Here is a 20,126-nt window from a genome sequence, read left to right as displayed (position 1 = left end):
CTACGATATCAAGGACCTCGAGTAGTGGAGAATTAAGGTGATGGAATAGTAGACAAAAACATGAGGATACGAAGAATAAACTCGAGACAATGTTGGATAGTTGGCGGAGGCAGACGGGTAATGTTGTCGTGTTCGATAGAGGCAAGCTGCGTCTTCGAGGTTTGTGAAGTGGCAGAAGAGAACAAGATCGAGGTAGGCAAGCACCTGCTGCTCAAAAGGAGGGAGGTGGATAGAGGCGTGCCTTCCAGTCCGGTTCGATAGTAATGTGAGAACGAAGCGCGGTTTCTCTAGGGTCACGAAGAGATGATCCTTCCCGCCGTGCCCCTGTTGCCGGCAAAAAGTAAGAAGGTCGAACGAACATAGAGAGGCCAAGAAGACGCGTCTCTTCTAGGGTAGGTACTGCCTACTCGCTTATTTGGTGTATTCCAAAGCTCAGGAGCAGGCAACGGTTCTCTGTGCCTGCCTTTCAAAGATAAGGCAAAGATAAAACAGCCTTTGTCTCGTGAATCCCGATCAAGAAACTGGCCTTCACGGTAGGTAAGTTAGCGAATTTGACTGGCACTGAAGATGATTGACCATGCCACAGTTTCGCATCTATCGCCATCGTCAAATGGTCGGTTCAACGTTCTTACTGCAGCAACTTATGCAACACCAAAAGACCTTGCGGCACGACTGACAAGTGGGTTGTCGATATAAAATGACATTGCTGATGCTGATCTACTCAAGCCCTGATTGCTCGTTGGCATCGCTACTGAATATGCTACACAATAAAACATAGAAATGAGAAGACACGTTGTGTCGTGCCGTAACCTGACTCGCTGCACTTTTCCGCCTCCCGTTCCTAGGGTATTTCCTCAACCGGATGTTGGCTTCTTCTTGTCCATGACGCCCTTCAACACCTTAAGCTTCTCTTCCGTCACCTTGATTGCCTCTTCAATCTCACGCTCATCCATACGATCCTCTCTGACCCTCTCCTCCACAGTACTTGGCTCCATTGCTCGCTTCCGAATGGGCAAGCTGCCTTCGTGCAAGCGCTCCAACCCAACTCTTTCCTCCAGCCACTCCCAAAGTTCACTCTCTTCGCGCCTCCACATCTCGTCGTACGCCGCAAGACGATCCGGAAAACCATACATGCGCATATCTCCAGACGCTTGTCTGCCAGGCAGGCCAAAGCCAAACCACGTAGCAACGAGAAGGCCAACTAGGAGGCCATACATCATGTTGCCCGTGAGTAGTGGTTTGGCAATGTCGAGAATTGGCTCGAGAATGCCGCGGACAGGCTCCAATGGGCCCCAATTTGTCTTGGGAACATGTCTTGGACGAACCTGCTCGTCTTCGGCGTCTGTTGTTGAGCCGGCCGCCTTGCTCTTCTTGCTCTTCTTCTTGCCCTTGGGGCCTGAGCCCGCTCCCGCACCGCCAGCGCGGGCTTTAGTAGACACAGCTGATTTCAGACTAGCAAAGAGGTCTTTGCAGTACTGGGTCTGGCCATCATTGGCTCCCTTTTCGATAGGACCTTCATCATGTTAGCTCATGCCATTGACGTAGAGAAAAACTTCAAATTACCCTTCAACCAACTCTTGCCCGTCCACTCAATAGTGCAGTTGGATTGCACTCTGGTAGAGTTGTTGTCGGCCCACGTCAAACAGTACTTTGTCTTGACGCTGAAAATGTTGCCGTTCGGTACATCTGGGGTTTGTGTGGTGACGCTAAAGTTGATGGCTTTCTCAAAATCAAGATGATCCAAGGTCTCCGTTACAAGACATTTTGTCTGCTTCGGACCGATGGCACCATTGAGAGGCTTAATGTAAGTGAAATACCGAGACTTATTGTCGAGAGTCAGCCCCTTCTTGTCCTCCATGGTCAACTCTGTACACTTGGCCTCAACAGTGAGCCATTTTGTCATCCAGGTGACCGAGGCTGGACCGAAGAGCAAGTTATACACCTTGCCCAAGGGCGCAGGAATGACATCGTCGCCGACAACCCTGTCGTAATGCGTGTCAGAGTCTCCGCAATCGGTTGGCGCATGAGTGGCCGGACCAGGGAAGTCATTGCCGCCTGGAGCAGCACCGACAGCCTCCTTGACGACATCGGCGACAGCGCCATTAGCACCTGCACCAGATACCTTGCGAGAGACGGTCTTTCCACCTTCGGGTTCAGCGTTGACTTCTGACAGTTGCGTGACATCTTGCAAGTCCTCTGCGTCATCATCTTCGTCGTAAACGTCGTCGTCATCGCCAGAATCACTCTCTTCATCGGTGCCGGACAAACTACCATCATCAACATCTGCTACCACTGCACTATTCGCGTCAACCTTTTCTGTCTTGTCACCACCAGTGCCCTCGAGCTGCACTCCGTTTAGCGAGCTTTGCAGGGTCGGGTGACCAAGTTTCCAAATATTGACAATTAGGTCGTAAGTCGAGTCTCGACTGGTGAAACTGGCAAAAATATGCTTGGCATGTAGGGTCGTGATCATGAGTCCGTTCTTGAAAACCAGGGCCGTGCTGCGCTTCTCAACGCTTACTATTTCGTCAAAGCTCATGACAAGCGTGGTCGACCAGCCGAGGATGTTGCTGCTAAAGCACAAGTGGCCTTCGGATACGTACAGGCGGCCGTGCGCCAGGATCTCGCGCTGCAACGCACAGCTGTAGTCTTCGATGAGGTAATCGTCGTCGGGCACGCTCTTGAAAAATCCATGGAAATCTCGATTGCGCTTCTTGCTCGCAACCGCGAATCCCGTAAGTTTCGGTACGCTCGCGTTGGCTTGAGGGTGAGCAAGAGACGCGTTAGCCGCAGCAATGGCAGCGCCAATAGTAGTAGCCGTACCTCCCGACACAGCTGAGCTTCCTCGCTTGCGATGGCGTCCAATGGCGCTTCGAATACTTCCACTTCGTTGGACTCCCGAAATCTTGTCTTCGTGTATGCTGCCTTGTGGAGGGGTTCGGTCCCCGGCACTTCCTGGATCGTACAGTGATTGGGGTCTCGCCGCGTTTCGGCCGTCGTCTACTCCGAGGTCGCGCGTGGCAGCGGCATAGGCAGCGTCTGTCGGGGCTGACTCGCTTCTAGCTCGTGCGTCCGATTCGGGGAATTTTGCTGTAATGGGCGTTCCTGCATTGCTGGCTGTGTCCGTTATACCTAATTGACTGAGGCTGAGCTCGCCCGACCCAATGGTCTTGACTGCTGGCTCTTTCTCCATGGTCGAGCCTGTTGCGGATGGAGGTGGCGGCTCGACCTCGGGCTGCTCGTCGATCTTGATATCGGGGGGTTTAGCTACGTTCTTGTTCTTGGGAGGGGTCGGTCCTATGCCGGTATTCTGAATGGTACTTGTGAGCGAGGTCGCGGCGTTTTGCGCAGCCGAAAAGACGGATGAAAAGAAGCCGCTTCCGCCGGATGGAGTTCCTGGGTTGCTTGCGGTCCCGTTCTCGGGGGTGGGCGTCAAAGGCGCGAGGGTTATGTTGGACAGTTTGCTAGGCCCTATACTTCCAGATCCTGATCTACCCCTGCGGTGAGCAAGCATAGTACCCGTGGCAGAACCACCATTCGTGTTGCCTGAGGCAGTGACAGAAACTTCGGGAGCGGGCTGCGGAGCTGGGGCCGGCGGAGGAGATTGAGCGTAGGGTGCGTTGTGGTCGGTCGGTGTCGGAGGGGTGTTGACGATGACGGGCGTCTTGTCGGCGTTGGGCGGGGTTTGAGGTACGAAGGAGGTGTCGATTCGAGATGTGTTTGTGGAGGCCCTGGAGCGACGTCGCTCAGGTGAATGCGTTGTTGATTGTTTTACGCGAGATGCATCTGCGTCGCTCGTCGCATTCGGGTGTGGCGGGGTCGAATTGTCTAGAAACGGCTTTGTGGTTGTGGTGAGGTCAGAGGTGGAAGCAGTGGCTCTGCCTCGGTCTCTTGTTCTCCGCGTGTCTCGGTCGTGGTCGGGGGTTTCGTCACCGCCCAGGGACCGGTCGGGGCTTGTGGCGGCACTGGGAGTCTTTTTTGACTTTGTAAAAACACCTTTGAGACGGCCAACGGGGGACGGCGATCTCGTGGTGTTTTTCTTTGGTGGCACGAGACTTGTGAAACTGCGTTTGGAGCGCAAAGAAGAATCTGTCGACGACTCGACGGATTGCGTCCGCTTGGCAGAGGAGAGAGTGGATCGCGCCGAGGCGATCTGGGAGAGTTGGTCGTCCAGTATCTGTGGTTGGGGTTCAGGCAAATGAGTTGCCTGAACGATAGGGGAAGAAGTAGTCAAGTAACCTATTTGCGAAGGATGTGTCGATATGGCACTTGGACGAGAGTGCTGAGAAAGAGATCTAATGAGAGGGGGCGGAAATCGTCGTGGTTAGATAGTTGGTATTGTATGGATGGTTACATGGAGAGACGAAACAGTAGGAGGTGGTCGGGGGAGACATGGACGACCCTGACCCCGTTTGTTCGCACTCGCTTGAAATGGAACATTCGTCAGGGACACGAGTTAAATGTGCTGAAGGGACCCCCAGGCAGCTGTCATACGGCGATTGCCGCAGAGAGTGGATGAGGGGGAGCTGAGACCCATGGGCCACGGAGCACAGAGAGAGGAGAGGAGAGCGCATCAGCCCCCCCCTCCTCTCCGACTCTGCTAGTCTCCCAGTCCCAGAACCCCCCGGACCAGTGAGAACTGTCAGACCAAGGATGGCCAGAGCAGCCTACTACGGACGCTAAGCCCGCTGTCCTTTCTCTGTCTCTCCACTTGATATGCACAAAAGAGAGACGGCGCCGTTGCGGGTTGTGCCAGCAGACTGGGGCCGAGTTGTGTAGCACCCGCAGTAATAGCAGCTAGGTACTATTCGTAGCTCGCCTCGTCATTCGATGGAGACGCCAGTGACGACTTTGAACGATGGGGGGAATGCGCCACGCGAAAAGACGTGGCCTTGTGAGGTGGTGGTTGTGAAGAGCACGGAACAAGTGCGCTCGGATGCATACATATGTAAGGTGGTGGGAAGATTTGAAGGATGAGGGTGCAGAGAAGCCAGCCCCAACCGTGTGCATAGGTAGTGTAAGGTAAGATAGGTAAGGTAAGATGGTGGTGGATAGGTAAGACGGGGTAAGGAATAAGCAGGAAAAGGTGAACGTAACCAGTAGAGATGAAGAGAGACAAAACATGCGGGAAAGCAACACTACTCACTGAAGATCGTCAATATCAGGTTCGTCCAGCGACAGCATGCTTGTGGCTTCCTCGGTGCTGGCATCGTCCGCGTCGTGGGCGGCGTGGCCGTGCTCGGGGTAGTGGCCGTAGTCGTAGTCGGGAAACCCTGTCGAGCCGTCTTTTTCCAATCCAAAGCTGTCCGTGTCATGAACGTAAGAGCCGCTGTCGCGTCTGTTGGATAGATGGCTGGCAGCGTCGTCTCTGAGTGCTGGAGGCGTAACAGCAAGAGCGGTAACTTCTTCCCCCTTGACCCCTATCAACAAAGCGGCCGTGGCGGCAGCGGCTTCATCTTCTTGGGCTTCTTGTTTTCTGCGGCGGCGCTTGGCAGCGATTGACTTTGGTAGCAGCTTGCTCAGAGCTCCTCCGCTTTCATTGGCGGTGTCCATGGTTTCTCGGGCCAGGGTTCTGGTGATTTCCTAGGATCGTGAAGCTCGCAATTTTCGTACTCTTTTCCGAGCAATGCGTGTCTGCAGTCTGGCGGGTTGTTGCTGTCAAAGGCTATACGCGCATTGGTTGCGAATAGTGGGCACGATGATCATGGTCCGCGGGTGCAGGGAATTGGCAGGATGGAAATTAAGGTCGAGAAGGCAAGACAAGCTTGGAGAGGACCCGTAGGGAGGTGCGATGCGAGGTAGGGGTGTAGACGGTATCTGTAGCTGTATCCGTAGACCTTGTGTATTGTTTGTGTATGACGGTGAATTATTTGGAAACGAAGCCGCGGGTGTTGTGTCGTTTTCCGAGTTTATGCGATACAGACGGGGCCCCGTTTAATGTTGTTTCTTGTTTGTGAGTCTGTGAGGTGGTGCAAAGTGCAAGCATGAGTGAATGAATGAATGAATGGGTCAGGCCATGGGTGAGAGCAAAGATGGGTTCGCAGTTCGCACTTCACGGAAAATGGGAAAGTTTGCAATTTCTCTGGAGACGGTGCCGGAGCCGAAGGACCCAAAAGGAAGATGAAGATGGAAAACCCGAGAAGGAAGGAGGTCCAGGTTCTGGTTGCTACCTTGATTTCTATTCGCACCAAAGGAAAGAGGTTCCCGTCGCACTCCCCAAACCCAGGTCGTCAGTTTCAACTCTGGCCAAGGCAAGAACCACCAAGCCGGAGCTCTCTTTCCACGAAGAGCGTCATCGTCACTGGAGGCGAGGCAAGTTCCTGGGCCAGGCGGGTTCCTCCTTCCTCCTTCCTCCTTGGCTTGAAACGGATGGGGTACCTTGATTTGTTAGTGCAACCCCATTACATAAGCTCATCTTTCTCACCTCCGTCTCCTCTCCTCATAACCCTCAAAATAACCAAATGCAAACTCACACGGGCATAACAGCCGATTGCTTCTTTCTGCCCGCTTGCCGACAGCTCTCCATTATTACGAGCGGCCTGGAATCCTTCAGAATCGGGAATCTGGGGCCGTCAATCTGGCCAGCCTCCATACACAGTAGACCTGAGCCACCCATAAACCATGTTACTGCTGCATTATATGATTGACGCCCGCCACCCGTGATCCGGGAAAGACGCTGCGCTGCTATTTTGGTTCAGTGAAGTGGGCAGTGGCATCTCTTTTTCGGTGGATCTATTGGCGACTGCGCAATCCCAAAATGCAAATCTCCATTCCATCTCCACGTCAGCCAGCCAGCCAAACATGCCATGATTTTCCACCTGCGAATTGCACCTGGGATCTGGGACCTGCATCGGGATGATTCCGCCAGATGCACCCAAAGTCAATCTCTCCAAGGCCCCAGCAAACTGAAGAGTATGTACGGAGTAGTCATGTGGCTGAGTGTGCGGCGTGCCCCCTTAACAGAACCAAGTAGCATCTCCTGAGTTCCCGACTTCCCGTCTCGGCTCACTGCTCAGATCACATCTCACCACCGGCCGAAGAGCTCCGTTCCACTCTAGCCGGATGCACCAGCACCACATGGTCTCTGGCGTACCTTAGGTAGGTCGAACCAGAGAGACCAGCAGATCCCAACCAGCGTATCAACGGCTGGCCCGGAGCCTTTCATCCCACCTTTCTCACCCACCCAGCCCGAATCAGTCCGCCAGTCCGCACTCCTCCTCCTCCTGGCGATGCATGCACGTCTGGCAGATTTGCAGATGGTTTTCCCAGCAAGGTTTCGATGACTGACCCGATTCGGGACGGTTGTGGCCGTTGGGTTGCCCTTTTGGATCAGGTGCTGGCTCCGGGGGGGAACCATAGCTACGTCAGGGGCCTCCACAAGTGCGAACCGTGTCTCGCGGGTTACGGTCTGCGGCTTGCATTGGTGCTTCGCCCTTCTTTTTCCTTCGTCGTGATAGGCTCGTCTCTGGAGCGACGAGACACCGCGCAACTGGATATTGGACAATGCCGTCCCCTCTCGCGATTGTTAGGGCGGGGAACAGGTGGCAGCCACAGCGCAGCAAAGTTCCAACACTCGCAGACACGATGCCCAAGTTTCTGGGTTCCTTTGACATGCATTGTGCGTCATTCAGAATCTTTCAAAGTGTTGGCCTGTCTCAGTTCCGGCACTTACTGTCATCGTCACCGTCTGGATTGACGAGTCACTTCCTACCGACTTACCTTCCAGGCATTGCGCCGCTGTTACTCGACTTTTTATCAACATGTCAAATTTGGCAATGCAAGTGACGACTGTTGGCTTGAATACTTTGATAATCTAGCGTTTACTGTAGATATAGTATCATGATCTGCTAGACTGTTTCGGTGCTTTGTATAGCGTGCCCTGCAGTGGTACAGCGGCACCAACTTCCCTTCACAAAAGCCGTCTGAAGTCTCTTTTGAATTTTCTAGCAACATCATCGAGATGTCATTAGTCGGAGTAAGTAAAGCTAGCTTCCAACAAGTCGCTTGAGGCAATTACTAGCACTTGGTGACGTGGGATCGGTCTCTTCGCTTCCTCTTGACCTTGACGATTTTGGCAAGGTGCGTGGGTGGCCGCCAGCGGGAAGACGACGCTTTGACGAACGGAAAGCTTACGTACTCCAACCGCCCAATCTGGGCCCCTTTGGCCCCCTTCTAACTGAAAGCGAACCAAGCGTCGTCCCGTGTGCTCCTGCGCCTAGGTATTGTCCACTGCCCACCACCTGACTGCAACCGGAGAAGAGAACAAGCGGGGGCCATCTCTCTAGCGACTCTGGGGAAGCCTCCGCGACCGCAACACCCCGACCCAACCACCGGCCACCGAACATCAAAGGCCGGTTCGTTGGACCTCCTCCGTACCTCCATCGGCGCATATCCGTACATCCCTCCACCTCCCCTCCACTACCACCGTCTGTATCGGTCTGAGGCGGTCGCGTGATCCAAGAGCAAACGTGCGGACGGCCGACTTGGAGCAGGAACCAACCCCCAAACGACCTCCGAAACCGAACCGGCACCAGCGCCCCGTCCCTTGACACATCACCGGCAGCCCACCTAGGCAGCCCTACAGTTCTTTTTTTTCGCGATGGACGAGTCTTCGCTTGTCAAGGTAACCTCAGCCCTAAAAGGCACCTGTGAAACTTTGTCTCTAGCAACCACTGGTCTAACAGCAAATCACCCAGGCGCATGACCATGCCAAAGCAGCCTCCAACGCCCAGCATCAATCCGAGACGACGGTAGCAATCAACGAACACGCCCTCGCCGCCGGCGAGTTCGCCAACGCTGCCCGCTCCACCTCGAGCATCGAGGCCCTCCGCACCCTAAAGCTCCTCGAAGAGCACCACCAACGCCTCGCCGAACTCCTCAAGATACCCTTTGACCGTCGCGCCGCCGCCAGCCAGAACCCCTCCTCCGAGACCATCGACGAGAAGCAGGAATCGCATGCCTCCGATGCCACGAGCGATGTCTCCTCACCCGACGATGGCCGTACCAAGTCCAGATCAGGTCAACAGCAGCAGTCCGCTGGCGGAAGCCCCGTCGCCACGGTGAAGGGTGTTCCGTCTCTGGCGCAGCAGCGCCGGTACCCGAGCCGCGAGATGACCTCCTCCATCGCGAGCAACCTCGCCTCGGCGCGAGGCATCCGTGGGAGCAGGAACCGCAGCCAGCCCATCCCGCCGAGCGTCACAAACGACCAGGCGCCGGGCAACATGGAAGTCCAAGCCCGGCGGGACGGCTCGAGGACAAAGATGCAAAACGTCCTCGATCAGTCCGGCAAACCGGGATGGATCCCGCCAACGGCCGACTCCCCGCGAAGGGAGACAGAGCCCAAAAAGACGGAAGAAGTCGCCTCGCCCGCCAGCGACGACGGATACTCCCGCTTCTACAGCACCTTTGGCAACATCATCAACCGCCTCTCCGCGCCCCTGGCCTTCGCAGGCCTACCCCTCATCACCGAGGAATCCTCGTCAATCACCTCGTCGTCATCCGTCCCCGAACCCCACGCCGAGGCACCTCCCGAACCTGCCCCGGCAAAGCGCAGCAACAGACTCAAACCCTCCCCAGCGGCCCCCGCCGAACCGGACCTCTCCAAGATCTACTCCCGCGCCACCCTCCGCGCAATCTCGGCGAACAACCCCAACGACTCCTTCTACGTCGTCCCAACGAGCGGACACACAATGTCCTACGCCAACATCCTCAACTTTGCAGACAAGGAGAAGCGCCGCCTCGAGGCCTCGCTCCACAGCGGCGTCGGCGGTGGCGGAGGTGGCGCAGGTGACAGCCTCATCGAGGACGACGAGGACGACTTCGTCGACGCCCGCGAGTCTCCGTCCATGATGATGGCGGCACCAACCTCCCCCGGCGTATCCCGACGTCGGGGAGCCGCCGGCAAGCCCAAGACAGAGCAGAACCTCAAAAACACCGTCGAGGAGCTCTACCTCGAAAACAGGGGGCTCAAGGACATGCTCGACAAGCTGAGCAAACGGCTCCACGCGTTCGAGGCCACGGCGCAGAATTCGAGCCTGGCGCTGGCGGAGAGTATTCGTCTGAGACGGCCCGGGTCGCCTGCGACGGTCGGGGCGTCTCCTTTTACTACCGGTGGTGGTGGTGGTGGTGGTGGTGGTGGTGGCATGTCGAGCACCGACGCCGTGTTGAAGGCGCGGAACAAGGAGCTCGAGGAGCAGATGGCCATGGCGATGCAGCGCATGGAGGCGCTGGAGAAGGAGAACCGCACGATGGCGCGGACGCTGGAAAAGTATCGCGAAAAGTGGGAGAAGTTGAAGGCTGGGGCCAAGGCGAGGCGTCAGGCGCAGGGGGGCGCGGGGGAGAGTGCCGAGGCGGATGAGGCTGCTGCTGCTGCGAGCTGATGCCGTAGTTGATGAATACTATTTAACGTAGATGACATGATGGAATGAAAACATGACCGAGGCTTGTTATACATATACCTCTTATTCGAGAGGGGTAATCTCTTCTCAAGCTACAAAACGTGCCTTTTTTGCCATACTCCCCTCAAAGTTATGAAATCACTCGTCTCCCCTCCCCTGCGGCCCAACATAATGACCCCCGTTCCACCAAAAGCTCACGCTGAAACTCACACTCAGACTGCGGACGTAATGCCACCACCCGATGGGAATATACAACACTTCTCCCGGGCCGAGCACGCAGTCCCAGTACCGCAGCCCCCGGAACTCCTCGAGCTCCATCGGATCCCGGCCCTCCGCGTCCGGGTCCCAGCCCTCCACGGCGCCGACGTCAAAGGCGCTGGTGTTGCTCATGTCCACCTTCTTCACCCCCCGACCTCTCTTTCCACCTCCATCCTCACCCCCTTCTTCTCCTTCGTTTCCATCGTCGGCGTCGAAATCGTCATCGCCATCGAACCCCCTCGGACACAACGCCTCCGAATCCCGCGGCGCGTATAACCGCACGTACTTCTCCCCGACAACCTGGCACAGCAGGTTATGATACCCGTCCGTATGCAACGGGGTGATCGTCCCCGCGGGGCCAAACCACGCATTCACCAACGGCAGGTCGAGCTCCGGCTTGTCGGCGGCCTTGTTGAACGGGTGCGCCGGCGGCGAGGTGAAGCAGTGGTCCGGCGTGAGGATGTCGTTGAGCAGGCGCGGGAGCTGCGCGAAGAGTTCGTGTTGGGCGAGGTACGTCGTGCCCTTTTCCGTTCCCTTCTCTGACCCCATTGTTGTTGTCTCCGTCGTAATTGGCGTCGCTGCCGATGCTGCAGTCGACGGAGACCCAGACGCAACCACGCGCGCCAACAGCTCCCGGAACGGAATCAACTCCTGCGTCCACCCCTCATCGACGTAACTCCGCCCGACCTCCACCGGCACAAGCCTCCGCCCGCCATGCGTCCTCGACACCAAGTACCCAGGCGACGACCACGGTCTCGTAGAGAGCGCAGGCCACCCCGTCATCAGCGACGTCAGGACCAGCGGCTCCGGCCCCATGTCCACGTCTTCGCCCACACCTGCCTCCTTGTCTAGACGAGACCGACCGTCCAGGTACGCTTGAAACGCCGACATCGACATGCGATCCACGGCACGAATAGGCCGCGTCACGGGCGGCGTAAACGTCCGCGAAGAAGGAAACCTCGCCAGGAGAGGCGAACGCGGTGAAGACGACGGCGCCGCGTCGTCGAGGTACCCGAGTAATCTCGAAATCGTCCTCCTCCCGCGCGTCAAGCCCGCCCCGCCGGCGAGGATGAGCGCCTTGTCTAGCACGGCGACGAGATCATCCAGCACTTTTCCTTCATCGTCTCCCTCTTCCTCGCTCTCTTCCTCTTTATCTTTCTTCTCCGTCTTCTCGCCCCGCGCCGCCCTCTTGGCAACATGCAAAAACACCACCGCCGAAAACTTGAGCAGACTGAGCTCCGTATACAACAACCTCCAACAAAACGGCAGGTTCGCGTAGACATAGTCGTAAAACCGGCGGTAGGTCCGCTCAATCTCTCCTTCGAGACGCTCAACCACCGACTCCGATCCTCCTAACAATGGTGACGGCGGCGGTGGTGGTGGTGGTGCTGCTGCTGCTGTATAGTCGCTCAAATCCACACTATAGCCCGCTGCCGCGCACAGCCCCAGAACCTCAAAAGCCAGCCCCTCTACAACCCTCAAAATCTCCGAACCAACGGGTTCCAGACTGTGTCCTTCGGTAATGCTCTCAAACAGTCGCGGAAACCGGGGTAAATCGGCGGTGAGGTGGCCGACGACGTCCGCGTAGATTGAAGCCACTGCACCGCTGCACTCTTTGACGAGGGCGGGGTTATCAAAGACGGACATTTCGAAGCTCCCTCTCCCCCCAGAGCCCTTCTTCTATGCCCTCATACACACGCCCCCTTTTACTCTCTTGGAACTTCTTGGTTATGGTATGAAAGGCTCTCACGGAAGCCGGATGCTGGATTAAGTCTAGTGGATTTTGGCGTGGGTAATTGATGCAAAGGTACGAGAAAAAAAAAAGTTGGGGATGTTTGGTTGAGCGGGTCTCCCTCCGTCTGATGATGGCAACTACGTCCTGCATTTCAGCTCGGGAGCATGTCGGATGAACACCCCTACATACGTAGCTACATGGCTTCAACGGCTGCGTTCTCAGAGTCGAAAAAAGGGGGTTTTAGACGTTAGCATTGCTATGTCTAAATGTAAATATCCCCGGGTCGCCTCATCACATCTCCTCAGCGTTGCATTGCTTTCCCATCCTCTGCCTGTGTCATAATCGCGTTGTATTCGCTCTGTTGAAAGGGGGTTCTGTATACTCTAACATGTCCATACTCCTACAATACCGTCCTGTCGTCCCTCCACCAGGTAGCCGTCCTTGACACGTACACGCTCCACGACGGCAGGCGTCTTGCCCTCCTCGGCATCAGAGATGCCCGCACCGCAGTCCCATTGGCGGCCTTCCACCTTATCGTACACCTTCACAACGTCCTCGCCTGCTGCGCTGACGATTCTCCGCTCATCAAACATCATGCTTGTGATAGCGTTGTCGTACGCGTAGGCGTCGTAGATAGATCCTGTACGGAGATCCCAGATCTGTTGATGATTAGCAATGCCCTAGGTTGAAGGAAGCAGGACCAAACTCACTCTGATGCTCCTGTCCATGCTGCCAGTCACAAGGTGAACGTCATCGAATTGCAAGCACGTCACCGGTCCTGTGTGTCCCACTAAGCTTCGGTGAACCTGTCCGCTTCGCAAATCCCACAACCGAACCATGCCGTCGGCAGTACCGCACGCAAGAGCAGTCTCGAAGATTTGGAGGGCACCGATGAAATCGGCTTGCTGTGCGGGTGCCCGGTTCGTCTGCCTCCAGGAGCTTTCACTGCCGAGAGACGCGGATGCCTGCGCTGCAGCCCACATAACGTCCAGAGTCTGAACGCATCGGCCCTTTTCGAGATCCCACTGTCGCAATGTCTTGTCTGCCGAGCCGGACACGAGCGTATCGTTTCTGAAGTGGAGTGCCGTGATTTCGTCAACGTGGGATTGCAGGGTGTAGAGGTGACAATCTCTCATGCTTCCTTCAGGAGGCTCAACCGGTCCATCGTCGGGGTTCTCAAATGCGATGCCATCTTCATCTTCGTCCCTTCCGTACTGGCTTCCGTGGGGGTCGTAGTGTGCCTTGCTCAAGTCCCAAAGTCGAATCGTTGCGTCCATGCCACCGGTCGCGAGGAAGTTGTCGTCAACCTGCAGTGTGCGAACTGAGGCCGTATGCCCATCCAGCAAACCGATGCATCGTCCAGCATTAAGATCCCAGACCCTGATCGAGTCGTCCATGGCCGAAGTCACCATTGTTCCGAAGGGTGCGTCAAAGTCGAGAGCCGTAATCGTATCCTGGTGCGCGCGAATTTCCCTAATAGCCGTGCCTGCTTCAAAATGCTCGTGCAAGATTGGCATCGATTTCCGGCGGACCACTCTTTTCTTTGCCTTTGATGCAGGTGTGCCAGCTGTTGTTGGGAGCTTCTCGTACACCGACTGTGACATGAAACCAGAGTCATCCTCACCAGCCAGGTCTTCCTCGGTCTTCGTAGGTGTGTTTATCGCAATCGACTCGGCTTCGTCGACAAGCTCCTGAGCGTCTTCTAACCGTGTCTCGACATCCATGACTGGAGCTAGTCAGTACCGAGCAAGTCACCTAAGAGCTCAGATGGTTGTGCAACTCACGGTCATGTTCCAGCAATGTTTCCTCCTGCTCCAAGTTGGCCAGTCTGTCCAGGATGATCCGGCGCATACCGTGCAGATTGGCGATTTTGTTGTCGATGTCACGGATCTCACTACTTGCCATGTTTTTACGAACACCCAGCATCTCGAGCTCGTGCATCATCGAGGCCTTGTCTTTTTTCAGATTGTGCAGCGCTTGCGGTGTGCCGGCAGTGTTTTCCGTGTCCTCCAAAAGCTTCCTGCCCCTCGATACCCGCCGTCGGTGCTTCCTACCTTCTTCGGTCAGGTCCGGGAAGCTCGCTTTGAAACCCTGGAAGAGGGAGTAGGAATTGTCGCTCTCGGGAATGTTCGCTAGCAGTTCGTCGGGTAAATACGTCAGGGCGCGATGCTGGATCTCCGTCGTGGACAGCTTGGACCGGACCATGTCTGTCGGCGTGGTTTTTGCCATGGAAAACATGCTTCGTTGGATAGTTGGCCGCCGGAGCTGCTTGTGAACCTCGGCCAGGGCGCCATGGTAGTGGTGATGATTACTGTTCCCTTGCTCGGACAGAGGACCCATCAAATGGCTTGCTGTTGTCGTGACCTTGCGCCCGAATGCTTCTATACCGCGAGTCTAGGCACCGATACGACACTTTGGTCAATCATCCAAGTTACGACGGACAAAGTGGTCACGCGGGTGGCAAAGGTCAACTTACAGACAAGACGGATTGGTCGTCTCCGGCGGCCGCATCGTCGTGGAAGCCGTACTGGTCGTGATCCGAGGCGGCCATGCGTACGTGTGCTCTCCCGTCCGATGTGCGCGACAATGAGTGGCACAAAGGGGAGGAGGCAAGGGAGGACGAACGGGGCGGAAAAGGAGAAAAGGTGGTGATTTCGCAGCTGGGCGTTGTGGGAACAGCTCGCTCCGGGTTTGTGCTTCTTGTCGACCGGGTCGAGTTTTGTCGTCTCGGTCGAGAATCAGATACGTATCCACACTCCAAGCAGTGATCCCGGCAAGAACCCGGTTGGGGACGCCTCCTGTTCTGGATGACGCGCTAAACACCCGAGAAGCTCCCTGCACGGGGCACACGGGCACACGGGACACCTGGGCACGCTAACGAGGTACGAGGCTGCAAGATTTGGGGGGGGCCACTTCAACTGTGAAGGATGGCAGGGGCCACTGATTGGTGCCCGCTTAAGCCACCCGATCTCTTGGGGGCAGCGACCTGCAGGTGCAGTGCACGGGGGGTCGGAGACGGGCAGCCTCGCGCTTGTGCTGCGTTGGGACGAGTCTTCTTTTTTTTCTGTTCTGGAGTGCCCACCGGGGACTTGTCCCTTTTCGCTGGGAGCGTCATCGGCCTCGGTTGTCACCCGCCCGCACCCAGCCAAATCCTCACGACCGTCAAGCTTTTTCCCCTTTACGACCCGACAATAAGCAGTCCGAATGCGTTACCCGCCCCAACCCGTCGTCCAAACTCCTTCTGCGCACCAGCATCACTCCCAGGGACTGGTCTACCAATATTCAACCGGCTTTCAATCAATTGACGACGAAATGGACTCTCTCATTGACCTATCGGACCCCTCCAAGGCGTTGGATTTGTCCCGCATTCGCTACCAGTTGATGTCGGTTCCCCCTCCAACCTCCAACGCTATTTGTTGACTCACAACTAATCCCAACGAACACACAGTCGTCTCGAGGATACCATCACTTTTCACCTTATCGAGCGTGCCCAGTTTGCCCGTAATAAAACGATTTATGTCCCCGGAGCGCTCAACATACCAAACAGCGAACTGAGCTTCATGGACTGGTACCTCTGCGAACAGGAAAAGCTGCAGTCCATCATCCGCCGCTACGACTCTCCCGACGAGTACCCCTTCTTCCCCTCAGCCGTCCAGAAGCAGATCCTCAAGCCCCTGCACTACCCGCGCATCCTGCACCCCAACGACGTCAACGTCAACAACCAGATCAAGGACTTTTACGTGGACAAGTTCCTCCCCGCACTCTGCCCCGATTTCTGCCGCGAGGACCGCGGCGAGTCCCAGGAGAACTACGGCTCCTCGGCTACCTGCGATATTGCCTGCCTCCAGGCCCTCTCCCGTAGGATACACTTTGGCAAGTTTGTCGCCGAGTCCAAGTTCCAGTCCGATCCGGAAAAGTACACAAAGCTCATCAAGGCCGAGGACCGCGAGGGCATCGCCGAGGCCATCACCAACGCCGCCGTGGAGAAGAAGGTCCTCGAGCGCCTTAGGCTCAAGGTGTTGACCTACGGAACCGACCCTTCCATTGGAGCGGGCCCGGAGAACCAGGCCAAGATTGACGCCGATGCCGTGGTGGCCATGTACAAAGACTTTGTGATACCCCTGACCAAGGACGTCGAGGTCGAGTACCTCATGCAGAGATTAGAGCCTGTAGAATAGACTACGGAATGAAAGACAATTGCTTAAATTCATATTGCTTCTTTTTAGGGGGGACTCCCTCCTTCTATTGAGATGCGCTCAGGTATTGCTCCACCGCCTGCACTGCACCCTCCCACTTGCTAGCCTCAATCAAGATGAGGTGGCCGTGCGACTTGACACCCATCTCCTGGAACGTGCGCTTGCTGTCCGCCACCGCCTTCTCCTCATTCGTGAACTGGAAGGAGCCGTGGGCCACAGCGTGCTTCACAAACACCTCGTCCTCGGGGTGGAAGTGCCACAGCGCCGTGTCCGCCTTGGCCTTCTTTCCCTTCCTCTCCGTCTCGGTGAGTGTCGACTCGATCTCCTGGTACGTCTTGGACAGGATCAGGTAGTGCGTGAACTCGTAGGGCTCCTTGTCCTCGACCGCGGCCTCGATCTCGTCGACGAGCATGCGGTACATGGGCGGCGCGATCTCCGAGGGCATGTTGATGAGCCGCTCCGTCAGCACCAGGCCCACCTGCGCGCCGCTGTCGTTGAGCACCCGCGGGACGGCGGCGGCGAGGGCCGGGTTGGTCTGCGACTTTTCAATCATGTATTTGGCGAGATCCGCCATGGCGGGCTTTTGGCTGTGCTCTTGGACGTTGAGCGCCGTCATGAGCGCGTAGGCGTCGTTCTCCTTGCCGTCGACCTTGACTGTCGAGCCGATGGTGGGCTGGGACAGGATGAGGTCGGCGAGGCCTGAGATGTCAAAGAGCGTGGAGTCGACGTCGAGCAGCTGGCGCAGGAGCGTCTTGGTGCCCTGGAAGTCGACCTCGGGGTCGAAGTTGAACCATTCAAAATCGACGTTGACAACGTCAAAGTCCTTGTTTTCTCAGTGAGTAGGATGGTCTCTGGTGTGGGAACGATAGGGATTCGTCTCTCACCTCATCGTCGGAGCTCTCATCGGCCATCTTGACATCCTCCGCAGGCTTGGCCTCGTCTCTCTCTCTCTTCTTTCCCATCTTGAGATATGGCGTTGTGAGGAAGGGGTGTATTGAGTAAGTGGTGGTTTTTTTTCCTTTTCTTTCTTGCAAAGAGGCTCGACCTGTAGACAAACGTTTAAGAGCAAGACTTTTGGCAATTAGATTGTCACTGCACCCAGCTAACTTGGCCAACCCTCATCGGTGAAGACGAATTTTTTGGTGGGGGTGCCCCTCACTAGCCTGATTTGGGACGGGCCGGCAGACGGGCCCCTTATCGATAAGAGCGCCGCCGCCGCCGCCCGGGTTCCCGGAGCGGGTCCCGCTCCATCGCATTGACAAGTCTCGGAACCTCCGCTTGATCAAGATCCTAATGTGGTGACGCATTCCCAATTGAACGATTGAAATTCTTTTACAAAATAATCAGAATTGTAGAGGCTCTCGGGTTGAAATCCGATGTCCTTTGTGTAAAGCAGAAGACTAACAGGAAGTGACCGGCTGGCTCAGTCATGCCAATGAATGGCCTTTGCCCTTTTTCCCTCCGCTTTCCTTGCGCCGAACCTTCCGTTTAGTATAATTCTCTTACGAGCTGCCCCTCGACCACGATACCTCTTGGTTTTGTTTGCATCACCAAAGGTCAGTCTTATCCAGGGGGTGCCGTCTGCTTCGGGGAGCGATGCGGATGTCCCATGACGTCCCACGGGTGCTCCAACGCCGTATTCTTTCTTTGCTTCGCACTCCATCTGTTTACCTATTTCTTAGCCCTTCCTTCCACCGGTCTTCCCTTCACCGCTCTCGGACCGTATCCATAACTCCCGATGAAGGCCCGCAACACGTCTCGCTCTGGTGAAGTGGAGAATCTTCTCCTGGGTTAGTATGCCTAAGCATCCCGGGATGAGCCGATTGCTTACTGGCGCCTTTTAGGCTTGGTTTTATCTATTCACCATCGTCAGATTGTCGGCCGTCTTCGGCGTTGAGGTTCGCTGAAATGGGGCATACTCGCAAGAAGAGAAAACGGCATAAGAAACGAACTTCACGGAAAGAGAGGGTAAGTTTAGTGCGAATTTCCTTAGTTGCAGAGCGTACAGTGGTAAAAGTGTCTAACGAGTATTTAGCCAGATAATGAGGTCTCGACCTCGTCATCAAGTGCTCGCCAGCACGAGGCGCAGGATGACGAGGCATCTGCATCCGATTCCGACTCGGACTACGCCAACAACCTGGACCTAATTCAGGTGAACCTCAAACGCTCTCCCGCCCGTATGGTTTACCTCGTCGACCACATTCCACACGTGAATCCTCCGCCAGACGTCGTTGCCATCCAAGACCCTCCATCAGAGTTCGCTTGGATACCATGTCCAGGCTACAACATTGAGTATCTCCCAGCAAGAGAGCTTTTGGAAAAAGACAACCCGAAAACGATAGAAGACCCTATTCCAGTCAAGCTTGTCGGATTTTATGTTACCCAGTCGATCGATCCAAGCGACTGGAGGATCGATTGGCGGGAACATGATAACGACCGCTATAGCTCGGTAGCTTCCTTGTTTCTCAATACATCCTGCGGCGAGATAACGATTCATAACGTCTACAACAACAAGCAATCCATCTCCATGTCAAAATTATTGATAGAGTCGGATCATCCTGTCACTGGCGAAAGTGCCATATTGGTTGGGGACTTCAACCTCCACTATCCGGGATGGGGTGGAGATGGGGTTGCGCAAGTTGAGAAAGACGCCGAGATTCTTCACCAGGCAACAAGCATGGCAGGCATGCGATGCTTGTTGCCACCCGGCCTAAGGAGTTACTCACGGTCGGCTACCGACTCCGGCGATTCCTCAACCACGATTGACTTGGCCTTTGCCGGTCAGAGGCTTGAGTCTCGGGCTCATCCCACTCGAGCGCTGTCAGTACCTGGATTCGATTCAGACCACCGGCCGCTCCACACCAGGATCTCCTTTGCGCCCAATCGAGACAAGAAGCCACGCTTCAAACTGGGACAAAGCAAATGAAAAGAAATACTGCAAAGAAGCCAAAAAGCAATCGCTCATGATCGGCTGCCCCACTATCCGAACTGCAGCTCAGGTTGACGACCTAAATAACGATTGAGCGCGGTAATAGGATACATTACTACTTACTCAAGCGAGGTCTGCATCTTCCAAGTCAGTTCCTATCCTCCCAGTGGTTTTTTCTACTTGTTTGTGTACCCATTCTTCAGGTCCAGTAGACTAGCTGATCCCCCCCTTTCAACCCTTCCAAAGCCACGGCCAATGAATCGAGTTCATCACACTTAGTTGCCACATCAGCATTGCTGGGTAGGTTTTATCTTCTGAACGCATCAGCAGCATCTAATCGTTGAGCTGTGTGTCGAAGAGCTCCAGGTAGTTGTTTGTGTTTGGTTGCCCTGTATTGATTTGGGCCAGGATACCTTTGAGGTGATCCTGTATGTCGACGATCGAGCTACGGCCCGGTGTATCCGGTTCTTGTAGCAAGGCTTCAGGCCTATGATCAAGAAAGGTATGTGCTTTCCGGTAACTCAGTCGAGGGATGAATGATGCTAATATTCCTCAGTTATTCTTGCTCGAAGAGGAACTGTCCCCCAGGTACAAGTGGATTGATAAGCTGG

The 20,126-nt window shown here is 55.7% G+C and overlaps 7 protein-coding genes across 7 annotated transcripts; 3 read left to right on the top strand and 4 right to left on the bottom strand.

Annotated features, from left to right (window-relative positions):
* On the bottom strand, positions 1-6,771 carry CLUP02_17613 (GRAM domain-containing protein; the record flags this gene model as incomplete). The annotated part of the gene is made up of 15 exons (XM_049296521.1): positions 1-287; positions 356-526; positions 563-631; positions 860-1,513; positions 1,576-4,268; positions 4,355-4,425; positions 4,495-4,639; positions 4,723-4,760; positions 4,858-4,891; positions 5,147-5,583; positions 5,698-5,823; positions 5,879-5,959; positions 6,052-6,378; positions 6,476-6,684; positions 6,744-6,771. The coding sequence occupies 15 exons, from the start codon at positions 6,769-6,771 to the stop codon at positions 1-3; spliced, it is 5,370 nt and encodes a 1,789-aa protein (XP_049137745.1).
* A 1,828-nt stretch (positions 6,772-8,599) lies between these two features.
* On the top strand, positions 8,600-10,379 carry CLUP02_17612 (uncharacterized protein; the record flags this gene model as incomplete). Its single annotated transcript, XM_049296520.1, has 2 exons — positions 8,600-8,623; positions 8,697-10,379. 2 exons carry the CDS (start codon positions 8,600-8,602, stop codon positions 10,377-10,379), a joined length of 1,707 nt encoding a protein of 568 aa, XP_049137744.1.
* Positions 10,380-10,535: 156 nt separating this feature from the next.
* CLUP02_17611 (JmjC domain-containing protein) lies at positions 10,536-12,302 on the bottom strand (the record flags this gene model as incomplete). The annotated part of the gene is made up of 1 exon (XM_049296519.1): positions 10,536-12,302. One exon carries the CDS (start codon positions 12,300-12,302, stop codon positions 10,536-10,538), a length of 1,767 nt encoding a protein of 588 aa, XP_049137743.1.
* Positions 12,303-12,773: 471 nt separating this feature from the next.
* On the bottom strand, positions 12,774-14,941 carry CLUP02_17610 (mitochondrial division protein 1; the record flags this gene model as incomplete). The annotated part of the gene is made up of 4 exons (XM_049296518.1): positions 12,774-13,049; positions 13,101-14,116; positions 14,175-14,784; positions 14,867-14,941. The coding sequence occupies 4 exons, from the start codon at positions 14,939-14,941 to the stop codon at positions 12,774-12,776; spliced, it is 1,977 nt and encodes a 658-aa protein (XP_049137742.1).
* A 653-nt stretch (positions 14,942-15,594) lies between these two features.
* CLUP02_17609 (chorismate mutase) lies at positions 15,595-16,568 on the top strand (the record flags this gene model as incomplete). The annotated part of the gene is made up of 2 exons (XM_049296517.1): positions 15,595-15,773; positions 15,839-16,568. The coding sequence occupies 2 exons, from the start codon at positions 15,595-15,597 to the stop codon at positions 16,566-16,568; spliced, it is 909 nt and encodes a 302-aa protein (XP_049137741.1).
* A 64-nt stretch (positions 16,569-16,632) lies between these two features.
* Positions 16,633-17,548, bottom strand: CLUP02_17608 (uncharacterized protein; the record flags this gene model as incomplete). Its single annotated transcript, XM_049296516.1, has 2 exons — positions 16,633-17,409; positions 17,471-17,548. The coding sequence occupies 2 exons, from the start codon at positions 17,546-17,548 to the stop codon at positions 16,633-16,635; spliced, it is 855 nt and encodes a 284-aa protein (XP_049137740.1).
* Positions 17,549-18,324: 776 nt separating this feature from the next.
* Positions 18,325-19,727, top strand: CLUP02_17607 (zinc knuckle; the record flags this gene model as incomplete). The annotated part of the gene is made up of 5 exons (XM_049296515.1): positions 18,325-18,376; positions 18,460-18,554; positions 18,622-19,366; positions 19,452-19,585; positions 19,668-19,727. 5 exons carry the CDS (start codon positions 18,325-18,327, stop codon positions 19,725-19,727), a joined length of 1,086 nt encoding a protein of 361 aa, XP_049137739.1.
* Positions 19,728-20,126: the final 399 nt, after the last annotated feature.

This window comes from Colletotrichum lupini, chromosome 10, assembly GCF_023278565.1.
Source record: "Colletotrichum lupini chromosome 10, complete sequence".
Lineage (NCBI taxonomy): Eukaryota > Fungi > Ascomycota > Sordariomycetes > Glomerellales > Glomerellaceae > Colletotrichum > Colletotrichum lupini.
The sequence above is the reverse complement of the archived record's forward strand: the minus strand, read 5'-3'. Positions and strand labels throughout refer to the sequence as shown.